This window comes from Neoarius graeffei, chromosome 13 (assembly GCF_027579695.1).
Source record: "Neoarius graeffei isolate fNeoGra1 chromosome 13, fNeoGra1.pri, whole genome shotgun sequence".
In the NCBI taxonomy this organism is placed as follows: Eukaryota; Metazoa; Chordata; class Actinopteri; order Siluriformes; family Ariidae; genus Neoarius; species Neoarius graeffei.
In genome coordinates, this window is record NC_083581.1 from 89,441 (window position 1) to 105,884 (window position 16,444).

At 42.4% G+C, this 16,444-nt stretch overlaps 1 protein-coding gene across 1 annotated transcript; it reads right to left on the minus strand.

Moving 5' to 3' along the window:
• Window positions 1–1,197: 1,197 nt before the first annotated feature.
• On the minus strand, window positions 1,198–9,501 carry LOC132896315 (oocyte zinc finger protein XlCOF6-like). The gene is made up of 3 exons (XM_060937050.1): window positions 9,408–9,501; window positions 9,055–9,233; window positions 1,198–3,124 (listed from the first exon to the last, which is right to left on the minus strand). The coding sequence occupies exons 1-3, from the start codon at window positions 9,461–9,463 to the stop codon at window positions 1,296–1,298; spliced, it is 2,064 nt and encodes a 687-aa protein (XP_060793033.1). The 5' UTR covers window positions 9,464–9,501; the 3' UTR covers window positions 1,198–1,295.
• Window positions 9,502–16,444: the final 6,943 nt, after the last annotated feature.

Here is a 16,444-nt window from a genome sequence, read left to right on the forward strand (position 1 = left end):
TTTTGGCAAAACAATGAATGATGCAATCTGAAGCCGGTATTGCATCATACATGACATTAGGTTATTCCTAGAAGTCACTGATGATGCATTCATAAGTCAACTGACATCACTCTGCTGAACAAACTGGTCTTATATCAGCTCAAAAAAAAAAAAAATTCATACAGTGCTATGCACTCGAGATCAAGTCTTTGCTTGACAAGAGATGCTCCGTTTCATGAATACAAGAGACAAGCTGCCAATAAATAAATAGAAACCCACTCCATACACACAGAATAAAGACTAAACCTATTCAGTACTTGTACATAATTGGTTTTTGCAATTTGGTTCATAATACATTTTATTTATATAAACTTTTGGCTGATTTTCTAGTCTTACATAAAGAGAACAGGTGAAATATCATGTAAACCAACCATAAACACATGAGACCTAGTTTTACAATTTATATTTAAAACATTACGATATATACAATGTACATAAGTATAAAATTTAAAATCTTAAATATCTTAGAAGCCATAGCTAATCAGCTGATTAACTGTCACTTCTAATTCAACACACCAAATTTCATAATAGCCAACTTCATCTCTGAAGCAGACAACTTCTGAAAAATTGTTGACCAGTGTAACATGAACAATAAAGTTCAAAGTACAGGTCATTTTCAGTCAAAACTGTAACGACCATATTTAATTTGACAACTTTAAATCATGCAGTGTCTCCGAGTTAGTGCACTTGAAGGTCTTAAATGTAACTAAACAAGCAAACATCTTTCCACACTGTGAGCAGTGAAACGGCTTCTCCCCTGTGTGAATGCGCTGGTGTCGGTGGAGAGCACTCTGCTGAGTAAAACTCTTCCCACACTGTGAGCAGTGATACGGCTTCTATCCTGTGTGAATGCGCTGGTGTCGGTGGAGAGCACTCTGCTGAGTAAAACTCTTCCCACACTGTGAGCAGTGAAACGGCTTCTCTCCTGTGTGAATGCGCTGGTGTAGTCGGAGAGCACTCTGATGAGTAAAACTCTTCCCACACTGTGAGCAGTGATACGGCTTCTCTCCTGTGTGAATGCGCTGGTGTCGGTGGAGAGCACTCTGCTGAGTAAAACTCTTCCCACACTGTGAGCAGTGAAACGGCTTCTCTCCTGTGTGAATGCGCTGGTGTCGGTGGAGAGCACTCTGCTGAGTAAAACTCTTCCCACACTGTGAGCAGTGAAACGGCTTCTCCCCTGTGTGAATGCGCTGGTGTCGGTGGAGAGCACTCTGCTGAGTAAAACTCTTCCCACACTGTGAGCAGTGATACGGCTTCTATCCTGTGTGAATGCGCTGGTGTCGGTGGAGAGCACTCTGCTGAGTAAAACTCTTCCCACACTGTGAGCAGTGATACGGCTTCTCTCCTGTGTGAATGCGCTGGTGTAGTCGGAGAGCACTCTGATGAGTAAAACTCTTCCCACACTGTGAGCAGTGATACGGCTTCTCTCCTGTGTGAATGCGCTGGTGTCGGTGGAGAGCACTCTGCTGAGTAAAACTCTTCCCACACTGTGAGCAGTGAAACGGCTTCTCTCCTGTGTGAATGCGCTGGTGTCGTTGGAGAGCACTCTGCTGAGTAAAACTCTTCCCACACTGTGAGCAGTGATACGGCTTCTCTCCTGTGTGAATGCGCTGGTGTAGTCGGAGATGACTCTGACTAGTAAAACTCTTCCCACACTGTGAGCAGTGATACGGCTTCTCTCCTGTGTGAATGCGCTGGTGTAGTCGGAGATCACTCTGCTGAGTAAAACTCTTCCCACACTGTGAGCAGTGAAACGGCTTCTCTCCTGTGTGAATGCGCTGGTGTAGTCGGAGATCACTCTGCTGAGTAAAACTCTTCCCACACTGTGAGCAGTGAAACGGCTTCTCTCCTGTGTGAATGCGCTGGTGTAGTCGGAGAGCACTCTGCTGAGTAAAATTCTTCCCACACTGTGAGCAGTGATACGGCTTCTCTCCTGTGTGAATGCGCTGGTGTAGTCGGAGATGACTCTGACTAGTAAAACTCTTCCCACACTGTGAGCAGTGATGCGGCTTCTCTCCTGTGTGAATGCGCTGGTGTCGTCGGAGAGCACTCTGATGAGTAAAACTCTTCCCACACTGTGAGCAGTGAAACGGCTTCTCTCCTGTGTGAATGCGCTGGTGTCGTCGGAGAGCACTCTGCTGAGTAAAACTCTTCCCACACTGTGAGCAGTGATATGGCTTCTCTCCTGTGTGAATGCGCTGGTGTAGTCGGAGATGACTCTGACTAGTAAAACTCTTCCCACACTGTGAGCAGTGATGCGGCTTCTCTCCTGTGTGAATGCGCTGGTGTCGTTGGAGATGACTCTGACTAGTAAAACTCTTCCCACACTGTGAGCAGAGAAACGGCTTCTCTCCTGTGTGAATGCGCTGGTGTCGTCGGAGAGCACTCTGCTGAGTAAAACTCTTCCCGCACTGTGAGCAGAGATACGGCTTCTCTCCTGTGTGAATGCGCTGGTGTAGTTGAAGAGCACTCTGCTGAGTAAAATTCTTCCCACACTGTGAGCAGCAATACGGCTTCTCTCCTGTGTGAATGCGCTGGTGTAGTCGGAGATGACTCTGACTAGTAAAACTCTTCCCACACTGTGAGCAGTGATGCGGCTTCTCTCCTGTGTGAATGCGCTGGTGTCGTCGGAGAGCACTCTGCTGAGTAAAACTCTTCCCACACTGTGAGCAGTGAAACGGCTTCTCTCCTGTGTGAATGCGCTGGTGTTGTTGGAGATGACTCCGTTCAGTAAAACTCTTCCCACACTGTGAGCAGTGATACGGCTTTTCCCCTGTGTGAATGCACTGGTGTGTCTTGAGTGCATTCTGATAACTAAAACTCTTTCCACAATCTGAGCATTGGTGAATTTCCTTCTGTATATCATTATGGAAAGTATCAGAATGGATAATATCAGCTGATGTTGGTTGACGACTGGAGCATTTGGAGGGGATCTGAAGCTTATATTTAATCTCTCCTGATTCTCGCAGTCTCACGTACTCCTCATAGTGGCATCTCTGGATATGCTTGTCGAGGTAAACTGGAGATGCATTGGAACGAGGGCATGTGGAGCAGGAAAAGACTTGCAGCAGAGCATTCTTTACTTCTGGAGAAATGAAAGGACAAAAATAAATTGAACATGAAATGCAACAAGATTATAAAATATAACAACACTAGCCCAATGTAAGGAGTGCTTTTACTGAAACTTAATCAAGATTCTACATGAATTAAGACTGAGACAAAAACAAAAGGTTGCGGACTAAGATATAGCAGCCTCTAGCTTGGAATACTGGGAGATTCAATAAGGTCCTGGAACAGCAGCTATGCACAGCATTGGCCATGGGTCTGAGAGACCAAAGGGGAGCTGTTGGTTCCTGTTGGACATCATGTCAAGTCTAGGTAATGGCAAGCCTAGCCTTATTTACATCTCATCCAGGATTGAGAAAGAAACTCAGCCCTCACATTCAAGGTTCTAAAAGATCCAAAAATGGGCCTTATTTATCAAACTGGATATGGATACATTTATTTGCAAATAGTTTCTAGTAGCATTTACACAAGCAAATATGTATTTTCTATCTGGATTTTTTATATGGATTAGGTTGTCAAGTTTAAAACACTTAATTTCAATTACACACTAATTTCATGAAATTAAGTTTTGTGGGATTTTGTGAAGCCCAGTTGATTCATATTAATGTAATTGATGAAAGCAAGCCAACATCCATAAATTAAGACAGATAACAATAGTCATTTAATTTAAATGTAGGCGTATAAAAAAAAAAGGGGGGACACACTGCATCGGTTCAGATGGCATTCAAGTAGGTCTGCAGCAGTAGGAATTTCCTTACTGCAGTATTTGAAGAATGCCACGGTGTGATTTGTAGTAATAAAGCAACCAAACCTCCATGTGTTTAATTGTTCGTTAATTCATCAGACACTATTTGTTCCTTAACATGTTGAAGTTCTTCAGCTGCAAGAGTTTAAAGTGCATATCCTGGACCAATTTATTTATTTATTTATTTATATATGAAAAGTATGTCCCTTTACACACTCATCCAGAAGGGTAATTTTGCACAAGACCATCTGTCAACAGCAGAAAAAAATAAAATAAAATGCGTCTGGAAAAATCCCAAGGGAGTCTGGAGCCAGATTCGTGACGTCACCTGCGGAAGTGTCAGCAGGCTGCGAGAGCTTGCACGGTTTCAGTGCACAGCCTGTGTAGACCAAGCGCTCCCATTTCTCTCCTTGTCCAGCCTTTTGGGAAACGATGAGTACTAATCCCATCATGATTGGTGTTGCTACACCCTCCTACGATACATCTGTTAACCATTTTAATAATTACGTGATAACGTTGAAATTTGCAGAAAACCACCAGGTCATTTTCTCATAAACAAACCAGCGCTGACGTAGGATTCAGAGGGAGGCGTTCCGCACGCGACATCATGAAAATCAGTGTTTGCCGGGAAATTCAAATGCCAAGTTTTTCCAGAGGCGGACCAATTCGCCTCAAATGGCTTGATTTCAACTGAATTTTTCTGGTATTGCACAAGGTAAAAAAAATTTCAGAGAATGCAGAATGTTATAGATATTTGACCAAAGTTTAATATAAAATAGGAGAATTACATTGATCTTGCTCCTGAATTTACCCGTGATATGCACTTTAAGGAGCTAAAATTTAACATGATTAAAAAGATAAGTTCTCCATGGTATGACTCTTGTGGAATTATTGAATTCCATAAAAATACTAAAATTGTTATTACTTGTTAAATTGCTTGATAATATAACCATCACATGCTCCTGAAATAAAGCAAATGTGTTGCAATTGATTTTTATAATGGTTGATGGGTTTGACTGACATCTGCATTATCCAATTAACAACTTCGCTTGGTTCAGACACACTGCATGTGTGTTTTCAACTAACTTCTTTCCAGCCAGCTGGTTATATTGCACTGAAGGTATTATAATGACACCCCCGCCCCCAGTGTTTCTGTAATATGGGGAGGTCTGACATTATCCTACCGTATATTATGTGTTTGCTGTGACAGGGCATTCCCCCCCGATTTCTCCCCAATTTTCTTCCTAATTTAGCCATGACCAATTCCCACCCATCAGACTCCTCTCCAGTATCACACAACAGCTGCCAACCAGGGAGGGCTATCGTGCTTCCTCCAAGACAGGAAACACCAGTTGACCACGTTTTACTCCTACAATGTCAGGGGGCTGCAAAGCACACTCGGACGAAAGCCCAATCCACTTACTTCCTATTAAATGTGCTCTCACACACCCATGACTGGCCAGTGTAACTGACAGGGCAGAGAAGAGACAGCATGCCATCTCTCCCCCCCCCCAGAGAGCCCAGACTCTTGCTCTCTTGAGCTCCCAACCACAGATGATTGTGGCGTCATCAGGATTTGAAAGTGGCAATATCTGGATGATGGGGAGGATGACGGGGACAACACTTTTCTGCTGTGCCACTCGGGATCCACAGGGCATGCATTTTACGCTACTTCTGGTTAAACTGGGCATGATGAATAAAACAATATCTTGTGGTTTACTACAACCCCGATTCCAAAAAAGTTGGGACAAAGTACAAATTGTAAATAAAAACAGAATGCAATGATGTGGAAATATCAAAATTCAATATTTTATTCAGAATAGAACATGGATGACATACCAAATGTTTAAACTAAGAAAATGCATCATTTAAAGAGAAAAATTAGGTGATTTGAAATTTCATGACAACACCACATCTCAAAAAAGTTGGGACAAGGCCATGTTTACCACTGAGACATCCCCTTTTCTCTTTACAACAGTCTGTAAACATCTGGGGACTGAGGAGACAAGTTGCTCAAGTTTAGGGATAGGAATGTTAATCCATTCTTGTCTAATGTAGGATTCTAGTTGCTCAACTGTCTTAGGTCTTTTTTCTCGTATCTTCCGTTTTATGATGCGCCAAATGTTTTCTATGGGTGAAAGATCTGGACTGCAGGCTGGCCAGTTCAGTACCCGGACCCTTCTTCTACGCAGCCATGATGCTGTAATTGATGCAGTATGTGGTTTGGCATTGTCATGTTGGAAAATGCAAGGTCTTCCCTGAAAGAGACGTCGTCTGGATGGGAGCATATGTTGCTCTAGAACCTGGATATACCTTTCAGCATTGATGGTGTCTTTCCAGATGTGTAAGCTGCCCATGCCACACGCACTAATGCAACCCCATACCATCAGAGATGCAGGCTTCTGAACTGAGCGCTGATAACAACTTGGGTCGTCCTTCTCCTCTTTAGTCCGAATGACACGGCGTCCCTGATTTCCATAAAGAACTTCACATTTTGATTCGTCTGACCACAGAACAGTTTTCCACTTTGCCACAGTCCATTTTAAATGAGCCTTGGCCCAGAGAAGACGTCTGCGCTTCTGGATCATGTTTAGATACGGCTTCTTCTTTGAACTATAGTTTTTTAGCTGGCAACGGCGGATGGCACAGTGAATTGTGTTCACAGATAATGTTCTCTGGAAATATTCCTGAGCCCATTTTTGTGATTTCCAATACAGAAGCATGCCTGTATGTGATGCAGTGCCGTCTAAGGGCCCGAAGATCACGGGCACCCAGTATGGTTTTCCGGCCTTGACCCTTACGCACAGAGATTCTTCCAGATTCTCTGAATCTTTTGATGATATTATGCACTGTAGATGATATGTTCAAACTCTTTGCAATTTTACACTGTCGAACTCCTTTCTGATATTGCTCCACTATTTGTGGGCACAGAATTAGGGGGATTGGTGATCCTCTTCCCATCTTTACTTCTGAGAGCCGCTGCCACTCCAAGATGCTCTTTTTATACCCAGTCATGTTAATGACCTATTGCCAATTGACCTAATGAGTTGCAATTTGGTCCTCCAGCTGTTCCTTTTTTGTACCTTTAACTTTTCCAGCCTCTTATTGCCCCTGTCCCAACTTTTTTGAGATCTGTTGCTGTCATGAAATTTCAAGTGAGCCAATATTTGGCATGAAATTTCAAAATGTCTCACTTTCGACATTTGATATGTTGTCTATGTTCTATTGTGAACGCAATGTCAGTTTTTGAGATTTGTAAATTATTGCATTCCGTTTTTATTTACAATTTGTACTTTGTCCCAACTTTTTTGGAATTGGGGTTGTATATACAGTGGTGCTTGAAAGTTTGTGAACCTTTTAGAATTTTCTATATTTCTGCATAAATATGACCTAAAACATCATCAGATTTTCACACAAGCCCTAAAAGTAGATAAAGAGAACCCAGTTAAACAAATGAGACAAAAATATTATACTTGGTCATTTATTTATTGAGGAAAGTGATCCAATATTACATATCTGTGAGTGGCAAAAGTATGTGAACCTCTAGGATTAGCAGTTAATTTGAAGGTGAAATTAGAGTCAGGTGTTTTCAATCAATGGGATGACAATCAGGTGTGAGTGGGCACCATTTTATTTAAAAAACAGGGATATATTAAAGTCTGACCTTCACAACACATGTTTGTGGAAGTGTATCATGGCATGAACAAAGGAGATTTCTGAGGACCTCAGAAAAAGCATTGTTGATGCTCATTAGGCTGGAAAAGGTTACAAAACCATCTCTAAAGAGTTTGGACTCCACCAATCCACAGTCAGACAGATTGTGTACAAGTAGAGGAAATTCAAGACCGTTGTTACCCTCCCCAGGAGTGGTCAACCAACAGAGATCACTCCAAGAGCAAGGCGTGTAATAGTCGGCGAAGTCACAAAGGACCCCAGAGTAACTTCTAAGCAATTGAAGGCCTCTCTCACATTGGCTAATGTTACTGTTCATGAGTCCACCATCAGGAGAACACTGAACAACAATGGTGTGCATGATAGGGCTGCAAGGGGAAAGCCACTGCTCTCCAAAAAGAACATTGCTGCTTGTCTGCAGTTTGCTAAAGATCATGTGGACAAGCCAGAAAGCTATTGGAAAAATGTTTTGTGGATGGATGAGACCAAAATGGAACTTTTTGGTTTAAATGAGAAGCGTTAGAGAAAGGAAAACATTGCATTCCAGCATAAGAACCTTATCCCATCTGTGAAACATGGTGGTGGTACTACCATGGTTTGGGCCTGTTTTGATGCATCTGGGCCAGGACAGCTTGCCATCATTGATGGAACAATGAATTCTGAATTATACCAGTGAATTCTAAAGGAAAATATCAGAACATCTGTCCATGAACTGAATCTCAAGAGAAGGTGGATCATGCAGCAAGAGAACGACCCTAAGCACACAAGTCGTTCTACCAAAGAATGGTTAAAGAAGAATAAAGTTAATGTTTTGGAATGGCCAAGTCAAAGTCCTGACCTTAATCCAATCAAAATGTTGTGGAAGGACCTGAAGCGAGCAGTTCATATGAGGAAACCCACCAACATCCCAGAGTTGAAGCTGTTCTGTATGGACGAATGGGCTAAAATTCCTCCAAGCCAGTGTGCAGGACTGATCAACAGTTACCGGAAATGTTTAGTTGCAGTTATTGCTGCACAAGGGGGTCACACCAGATACTGAAAGCAAAGGTTCACATATTTTTGCCACTCACATATGTAATATTGGATCATTTTCCTCAATAAATAAATGACCAAGTATAATATTTTTGTCTCATTTGTTTAACTGGGTTCTCTTTATCTACTTTTAGGACTTGGGTGAAAATCTGATGATGCTTTAGGTCATATTTATGCAGAAATATAGAAAATTCTAAAGGGTTCACAAACTTTCAAGCACCACTATAGTCAGTTTTGCAATAGCAAGATATGCAGTGGGCGGACTTCACGTGTCTCAAAGGAAGCTGATAGACTTCACCCTCTCTGGTTGGTCACGGTCATATGATCAAGAAGACCTACCTGGTTGGTGGAACAGGCCAAAATGAGTTCTCTGGGGAATGCTCTAGTTATTGCAGACTGCATTGTACAACAGCTTTCATCCCAGAAACACTGGTAGGCTCAGAAATGTCACGAAATGATGCAGAAAATAACCTCTATAACCTCTTAGACAAAAGTAACACCTTGCTGTCTGGTTGTTCCTGTAGGTGCAGGACTGAGTTCTTTGGTGTACTCCTCTTCATACCACACCAAGAGCTCCTGTCCTGGGTTAATGGATCGACAGCAACGATACAGAATTCCCCCTTGATATTCAAATGCCACAAGATTCTGTTCTTCTTCATTACGGGCACAATTCACATACCTAAAAGAGTGAGGCAACGTTTCAGAAAAAGGTAAAAAAAAATCAGATCAGGAGTTACAGACTTTGAGAAAGCATGGTGGAGATATCAATGACATGAAGATAAAGTTCTTCCAACAAATGAGGAGCTGTAAAATCAAATCACTAAAACGACCCAACAGCTAGTGTACTGCTCACCTCATCCAATTCACATGCGTCTCTCTTTTGGCATCGATGTATTCTTCACACTGCATGCTCCTGTATACCTGTAGAAAAATACCACATTTACTTTTTTTTTTTTTTAAACACAATCAATACAGTGGGGCAAAAAAGTATTTAGTCAGCCACCAATTGTGCAAGTTCTCCCACTTAAAAAGATGAGAGAGGCCTGTAATTTTCATCATAGGTACACTTCAACTATGAGAGACAGAATGGGGGGAAAGAATCCAGGAAATCACGTTGTAGGATTTTTAATGAATTAATTGGTAAATTCCTCGGTAAAATAAGTATTTGGTCACCTACAAACAAGCAAGATTTCTGGCTCTCACAGACCTGTAACTTCTTTAAGAAGCTCCTCTGTCCTCCATTCATTACCTGTATTAATGGCACCTGTTTGAACTCGTTATCAGTATAAAAGACACCTGTCCACAACCTCAAACAGTCACACTCCAAACTCCACTATGGCCAAGACCAAAGAGCTGTCAAAGGACACCAGAAACAAAATTGTAGACCTGCACCAGGCTGGGAAGCCTGAATCTGCAATAGGTAAGCAGCTTGGTGTGAAGAAATCAACTGTGGGAGCAATTATTAGAAAATGGAAGACATACAAGACCACTGATAATCTCCCTCGATCTGGGGCTCCATGCAAGATCTCACCCCGTGGGGTCAAAATGATCACAAGAACGGTGATCAAAAATCCCAGAACCACACGGGGGGACCTAGTGAATGACCTGCAGAGAGCTGGGACCAAAGTAACAAAGGCTACCATCAGTAACACACTACACCCCCAGGGACTCAAATCCTGCAGTGCCAGACGTGTCCCCCTGCTTAAGCCAGTACATGTCCAGGCCCATCTGAAGTTTGCTAGAGAGCATTTGGATGATCCAGAAGAGGATTGGGAGAATGTCATATGGTCAGATGAAACCAAAATAGAACTTTTTGGTAAAAACTCAACTTGTCGTGTTTGGAGGAGAAAGAATGCTGAGTTGCATCCAAAGAACACCATACCTACTATGAAGCATGGGGGTGGAAACATCATGCTTTGGGGCTGTTTTTCTGCAAAGGGACCAGGACGACTGATCCGTGTAAAGGAAAGAATGAATGGGGCCATGCATCGTGAGATTTTGAGTGAAAACCTCCTTCCATCAGCAAGGGCATTGAAGACGAAACGTGGCTGGGTCTTTCAGCATGACAATGATCCCAAACACACCGCCCGGGCAACGAAGGAGTGGCTTCGTAAGAAGCATTTCAAGGTCCTGGAGTGGCCTAGCCAGTCTCCAGATCTCAACCCCATAGAAAATCTTTGGAGGGAGTTGAAAGTCCATGTTGCCCAGCGACAGCCCCCAAACATCACTGCTCTAGAGGAGATCTGCATGGAGGAATGGGCCAAAATACCAGCAACAACGTGCGAAAACCCTGTGAAGACTTGCAGAAAACGTTTGACCTCTGTCATTGCCAACAAAGGGTATATAGCAAAGTATTGAGATGAACTTTTGTTATTGACCAAATACTTATTTTCCACCATAATTTGCAAATAAATTCTTTAAACATCAGACAATGTGATTTTCTGGATTTTTTTTCTCATTTTGTCTCTCATAGTTGAGGTATACCTATGATGAAAATTACAGGCCTCTCATCTTTTTAAGTGGGAGAACTTGCACAATTGGTGACTGACTAAATACTTTTTTACCCCACTGTATATGGCTTTAAATGAGGTTTACAGAAACAAGAACAATGGCTCATGCCAATATTATTAAGCCTCATGAAGGCTGAATTAAAGGTTTTTGACTGTATCATAAGATTCACAAAACAGCTGACAAGCTCCAAGATGAATTTAGTAACTATAGGAAAATGCAGGCAAGGCTTTATCAGAATTTAGGCAAAGGAAAGGTTTCTCATAAAAGGCTTTACTTCTGACATGGCAAAGCTGTGCTGTGAATCAGACCTCTCTGATAAATATCTATCTGTCCCTTGTGTTTTGGTCTCTAAACAGACAGCTACAAAAATACACAACTTTAAAAGTCAGTTCTGCCTCTAAATGGGTTTTATATAAAAATATTTTGATCTGTACAAGTAATATTTATTTGGGTGCCAATGTTGTTTTAGTTCAGTGTAGCAGTGTTCATCTTTAATTTAAATGATTTTAAATTTACTTTTAGTCCTGAAAATAGTCGTTACATTTTAGGTTTTTTTTGGTCAATATTTCATCAATGGAATTCAATTTTAATTTTAGTCTATTAATGTTTTAATCATAATTTCCTCAGAGATAGTTGCATGGTACTTGTAAAATATGCCCTGCAGTTTTAAGAGGGCCTATTGCAGCAGGGGTTTAGCCGGATTCCCCCCCAGCATATGGTTGGTTTTGTCACTATGCAGAAGTTACAGTACTCAGCATAAACGAGTACACCCCCTTTGAAAAGTAACATTTTAAACAAATCTCAATTAACACAATTTCCAAAATGTTGACAAGACAAAGTTTAATATAACATCTGTTTAACTTATAATGTGAAAGTAAGGTTAATAATACAACTTAGATTACACGTTTTTTTCAGTTTTACTCAAATTAGGGTGGTGCAAAAATGAGTACACCCCACAACAAAAACTACTACATCTAGTACTTTGTATGGCCTCCATGATTTTTAATGACATTAAGTCTTCTAGGTATGGAATGAACAAGTTGGTGACATTTTGCAACATCAATCTTTTTCCATTCTTCAACAATGACCTCTTTTAGTGACTGGATGCTGGATGGAGAGTGACGCTCAACTTGTCTCTTCAGAATTCCCCAAAGAAAATAATTTCTTTACACCACAAAGGTGAAGGCTACAAGAAGCTCAGCAAAGCTTTACTTATCAGTCAGAATACTGTAGCAAAAGTGGTACAAAAATTTAAGAAAGATGGAACTGCAACCATCTCACAGAGACGTCCAGGTCATCCACGGAAGTTAACACCTCGACAGGAGTGTCTTCTGATGAGAAGGGTTGAAGAAAATTGGCATACAAGTTCACTGCAGTTACTTAAAGAAGTAGAAAGCCAAACTGGGGTGACTATTTCCGGTGACACAATACGGTGTACACTGCAGAGGAATGGCACGCATGGATGCCGTCCACGAAAGAAGCCTCTTCTAAAGCCCAGGCACAAAAAAGCCCGCCTCGAGTTTGCCAGGGCCCATGCTGACAAAGATGAAGACTACTGGGACTCTGTACTCTGGAGTGATGAGAACAAGATAAATGTTTTTGGAACTGATGGCTTCAAAACTGTATGGCATCGCAAAGATGAGGAATACAAAGAAAAATGCATGGTGCCTACAGTGAAACATGGTGGTGGCAGTGTCCTTATGTGGGGCTGCATGAGTGATGCTGGTGTCGGGGAGCTGCATTTCATTGATGGCATCATGAATTCACAGATGTATTGCTCTATACTGAAAGAGAAGATGCTACCATCACGCCGTGCCCTTGGTCGTCGTGCACTTTTCCAACATGACAATGATCCTAAACACACATCTAAGGCCACTGTTGAATTTCTGAAGGAGAACAGGGTGAAAGTGATTAAGTGGCCAAGTATGTCTCCTGATCTGAACCCAATCGAACACCTATGGGGACTTCTGAAGAGACAAGTTGAGCATCACTCTCCATTCAGCCACTAAAAGAGGTCATTGTTGAAGAATGGAAAAAAGATTGATGTTGCAAAATGTCGCCAACTTGTTCATTCCATGCCTAGAAGACTTGGTGCCATCATTAAAAATCATGGAGGCCATACAAAGTACTAGATGTAGTAGTTTTTGTTGTGGGGTGTACTCATTTTTGCACCACCCTAATTTGAGTAAAACTGAAAAATGTGTAATCTAAAGTTATATTATTAACTTTACTTTCACGTTATAAATTACAGATGTTATTTTAAACTTTGTCTTGTCAACAATTTGGAAATTGTGTTCATTGAGATATTGTTTAAAATGTTACTTTTCAAAAGGGGGTGTACTCATTTACGCTGAGCACTGTATGTGGAGTTAGCCACAACTGTAATGGTGATGAGCGCTATTTTCATATGAAGACGTTACTTTGTTCAGACCAATGCCGTGTGTGTGCCCTGACTCATATACCCATTAGAATCCAGGAGCATTATGAAAGCCATGTGTAGGTACAATCACAATTACTATTAATATTAAGTGATCAATCTCATTAAATCAAATCAGTCTCATTAAATTTGAAGGTTAATAATTATATTGAATCAATCCCATTGAATCATTTAATTTGACTCATTTGAATTGAATCATACCATAGAATCACTCATTGAATCGTTTGAACTGAATCATTCAAATGAATCGAATCAGTGAACCATTCAGAGTGAATCAGTGAATCATACCATTAATTCTAGTGCTTAATAACAAATTACCAAACAGCTAAATTATGGTATATTCCAAATTATTATTGATCACTTACCATATTACATAAATCATCTGCACCTTTTTGAATTCTTTGCGAGATTGGGTGACTTCACAGATATTGGAACACCAACAATTGAACACACAGTTTTAATAATAATTGAATTTATTATAACAAAGATAAAAATGAATAATCAATATATACAAGCAGTGAGGTATATATATTATATATATATATATATATATATATATATATATATATATATATATATATATATATAATCTCCTCCTCACCCCCGGCGGGGGGGGTGGTATCCATGTCATCCTCAAGCTCGGGTCCTCTACCAGAGGCCTGGGAGTTTGAGGGTTCTGCACAGTATCTTCGATGTTCCTAGGACTGCGCTCTTCTGGACTGAGGCTTCAGATGTTGTTCCTGGGATTTGCTGGAGCCACTCTCCCAGTTTGGGGGTTACTGCCCCAAGTGCCCCCACTACCATGGGGACCACGCAGCCCTTGACCTTCCACATCCGTTCCAGCTGCTCTTTCAACCCTTGATACTTCTCAAGTTTCTCATGTTCCTTCTTCCTGATGTTGGCGTCAGCTGGGATCGCCACATCTATCACCACCACCCTCTTCTGCTCTTCGTCCACCACCACTATGTCTGGTTGGTTAGCCAGGATCTGTTTGTCAGTCTGGAAGCTGAAGTCCCACAGAACCTTGGCCCTGTTGTTCTCAGCCACCTTCTGTGGTATGGCCCATTGGGACTTGGGTACTTCTATTCCATACTGGTTGCAGATGTTCCTGTATACTATCCCAGCCACTTGGTTGTGCCTCTCCATGTACGCTGATCCAGCTAGCATCTTACACCCTGCTACTATGTGCTGGACTGTTTCAGGGGCTTCTTTGCACAGTCTGCATCTTGGGTCTGATCTACTCTGGTAGATCCTGGCCTCTATGGCTCTTGTGCTTATGGCCTGTTCTTGTGCTGCCATGATTAGTGCCTCTGTGCTGTCTGTCAGTCCTGCATTATCCAGCCACTGGTAGGATTTCTTGATATCAGCCACTTCCTCTATCTGACGGTGGTACATGCCATGTAGGGGTTTGTCCCTCCAGGTTGTCTGTTCCTCCTCCTCCTCTGCACTCTCATCAGGGTTCTGCTGCCTGAGACATTCACTTAGCAGTTCATCCTTTGGGGCCATCTTTCTGATGTATTCTCGGATTTTCGATGTTTCATCCTGGACCATGGTCTTGATGCTCACTAGCCCTTGGCCTCCCTCTTTCCACTTAGTGTATAGTCTCAGGGTGCTGGACTTGGGGTGGAATCCTCCATGCATGGTGAGGAGCTTTCTAGTCTTGATATCTGTGGCTTCTATCTCCTCCTTTGGCCAGTTTATGATACCAGCGGGGTATCTGATGACTGGTAGTGCATACATGTTGATGGCTCGGACCTTGTTCTTACCATTCAGCTGACTTTTCAGGACCTGCCTTACTCTCTGGAGGTATTTGGTTGTGGTTGACTTCCTTGTGGCCTCTTCATGGTTTCCATTAGCCTGTGGGATGCCAAGGTACTTGTAGCTGTCTTGGATATCACCCATGTTGCCCTCTGGTAGGTCAATCCCCTCAGTCCGGACCATCTTGCCTCTCTGAGACCATCCGGCCACACTTGTCCAATCCGAATGACATCCCTATGTCATCGCTGTAGATCCGGGTGGTGTGGATCAGCGAGTCTATTTCTCGCTCGTTCCTGGCATACAGCTTGATGTCATCCATGTAGAGCAGGTGGCTGATTGTTGCCCCACTACGGAATCGGTACCCGTAGCCACTCTTCGTGATGATCTGACTGAGGGGGTTCAGGCCTATGCAGAACAGCAGTGGTGATAGCGCATCTCCTTGGTATATGCCGCACTTGATGTTGACTTGGGCAATGGGTTTTGAGTTGGCCTCTAGGGTTGTCTTCCACATTTCCATTGAGTTCTGGATGAAGGTCCTTAGGTTCCTGTTGATCTTATACAGTTCCAGACATTCCAGTATCTGTGTGTGTGGCATTGAGTCGTAGGCTTTCTTGTAGTCAATCCAGGCAGTGCACAGGTTGGTCTGTCTCTTCTTACAGTCTCGGGCGACTGTTCTATCGACCAGTAGCTGGTGCTTGGCTCCTCTGGTGTTACTGCCAATTCCTTTCTGTGCCTCGCTCATGTATTGAGCCACATGCTTACTCATTTTTGCTGCAATGATGCCTGACAGGGCCTTCCATGTTGTGCAGAGACAGGTAATTGGCCGGTAGTTGGATGGGATGGGTCCCTTCTGGGGGTCCTTCATGATTAGGACTGTCCTGCCTTGGGTTAGCCATTCTGGGTGGGTCCCATCCCTCAGCAGCTGGTTCATCTGTGCTGCTAGGCGTTCATGGAGTGCAGTTAGCTTCTTCAGCCAGTACGTATGGATCATATCGGGGCCTGGTGCTGTCCAGCTCTTCATCTTTGACACTCTTTCTTGGACGTCTGCCATTGAGATGGTTACTGGTTCTTGTTCTGGTAGGTTGCTGTGGTCAGCTCTTAGGTCCACTAACCATTGGGCATCAGTGTTGTGTGATGCCTTTCTTTCCCATATGTCTTTCCAGTATTTTTCCACCTCAGCTCTT

Excerpts from the sequence above, each read along its gene's own strand:
- LOC132896315 (XM_060937050.1), bottom strand. The coding sequence starts at position 9,463 with ATGCAGTGTGAAGAATACATCGATGCCAAAAGAGAGACGCATGTGAAT. Across the intron at positions 9,234-9,407 it reads ACGCATGTGAATTGGATGAG|GTATGTGAATTGTGCCCGTA; the intron begins GTGAGCAGTACA and ends TCACTCTTTTAG. Across the intron at positions 3,125-9,054 it reads AGGAACAACCAGACAGCAAG|AAGTAAAGAATGCTCTGCTG; the intron begins GTGTTACTTTTG and ends TCATTTCTCCAG.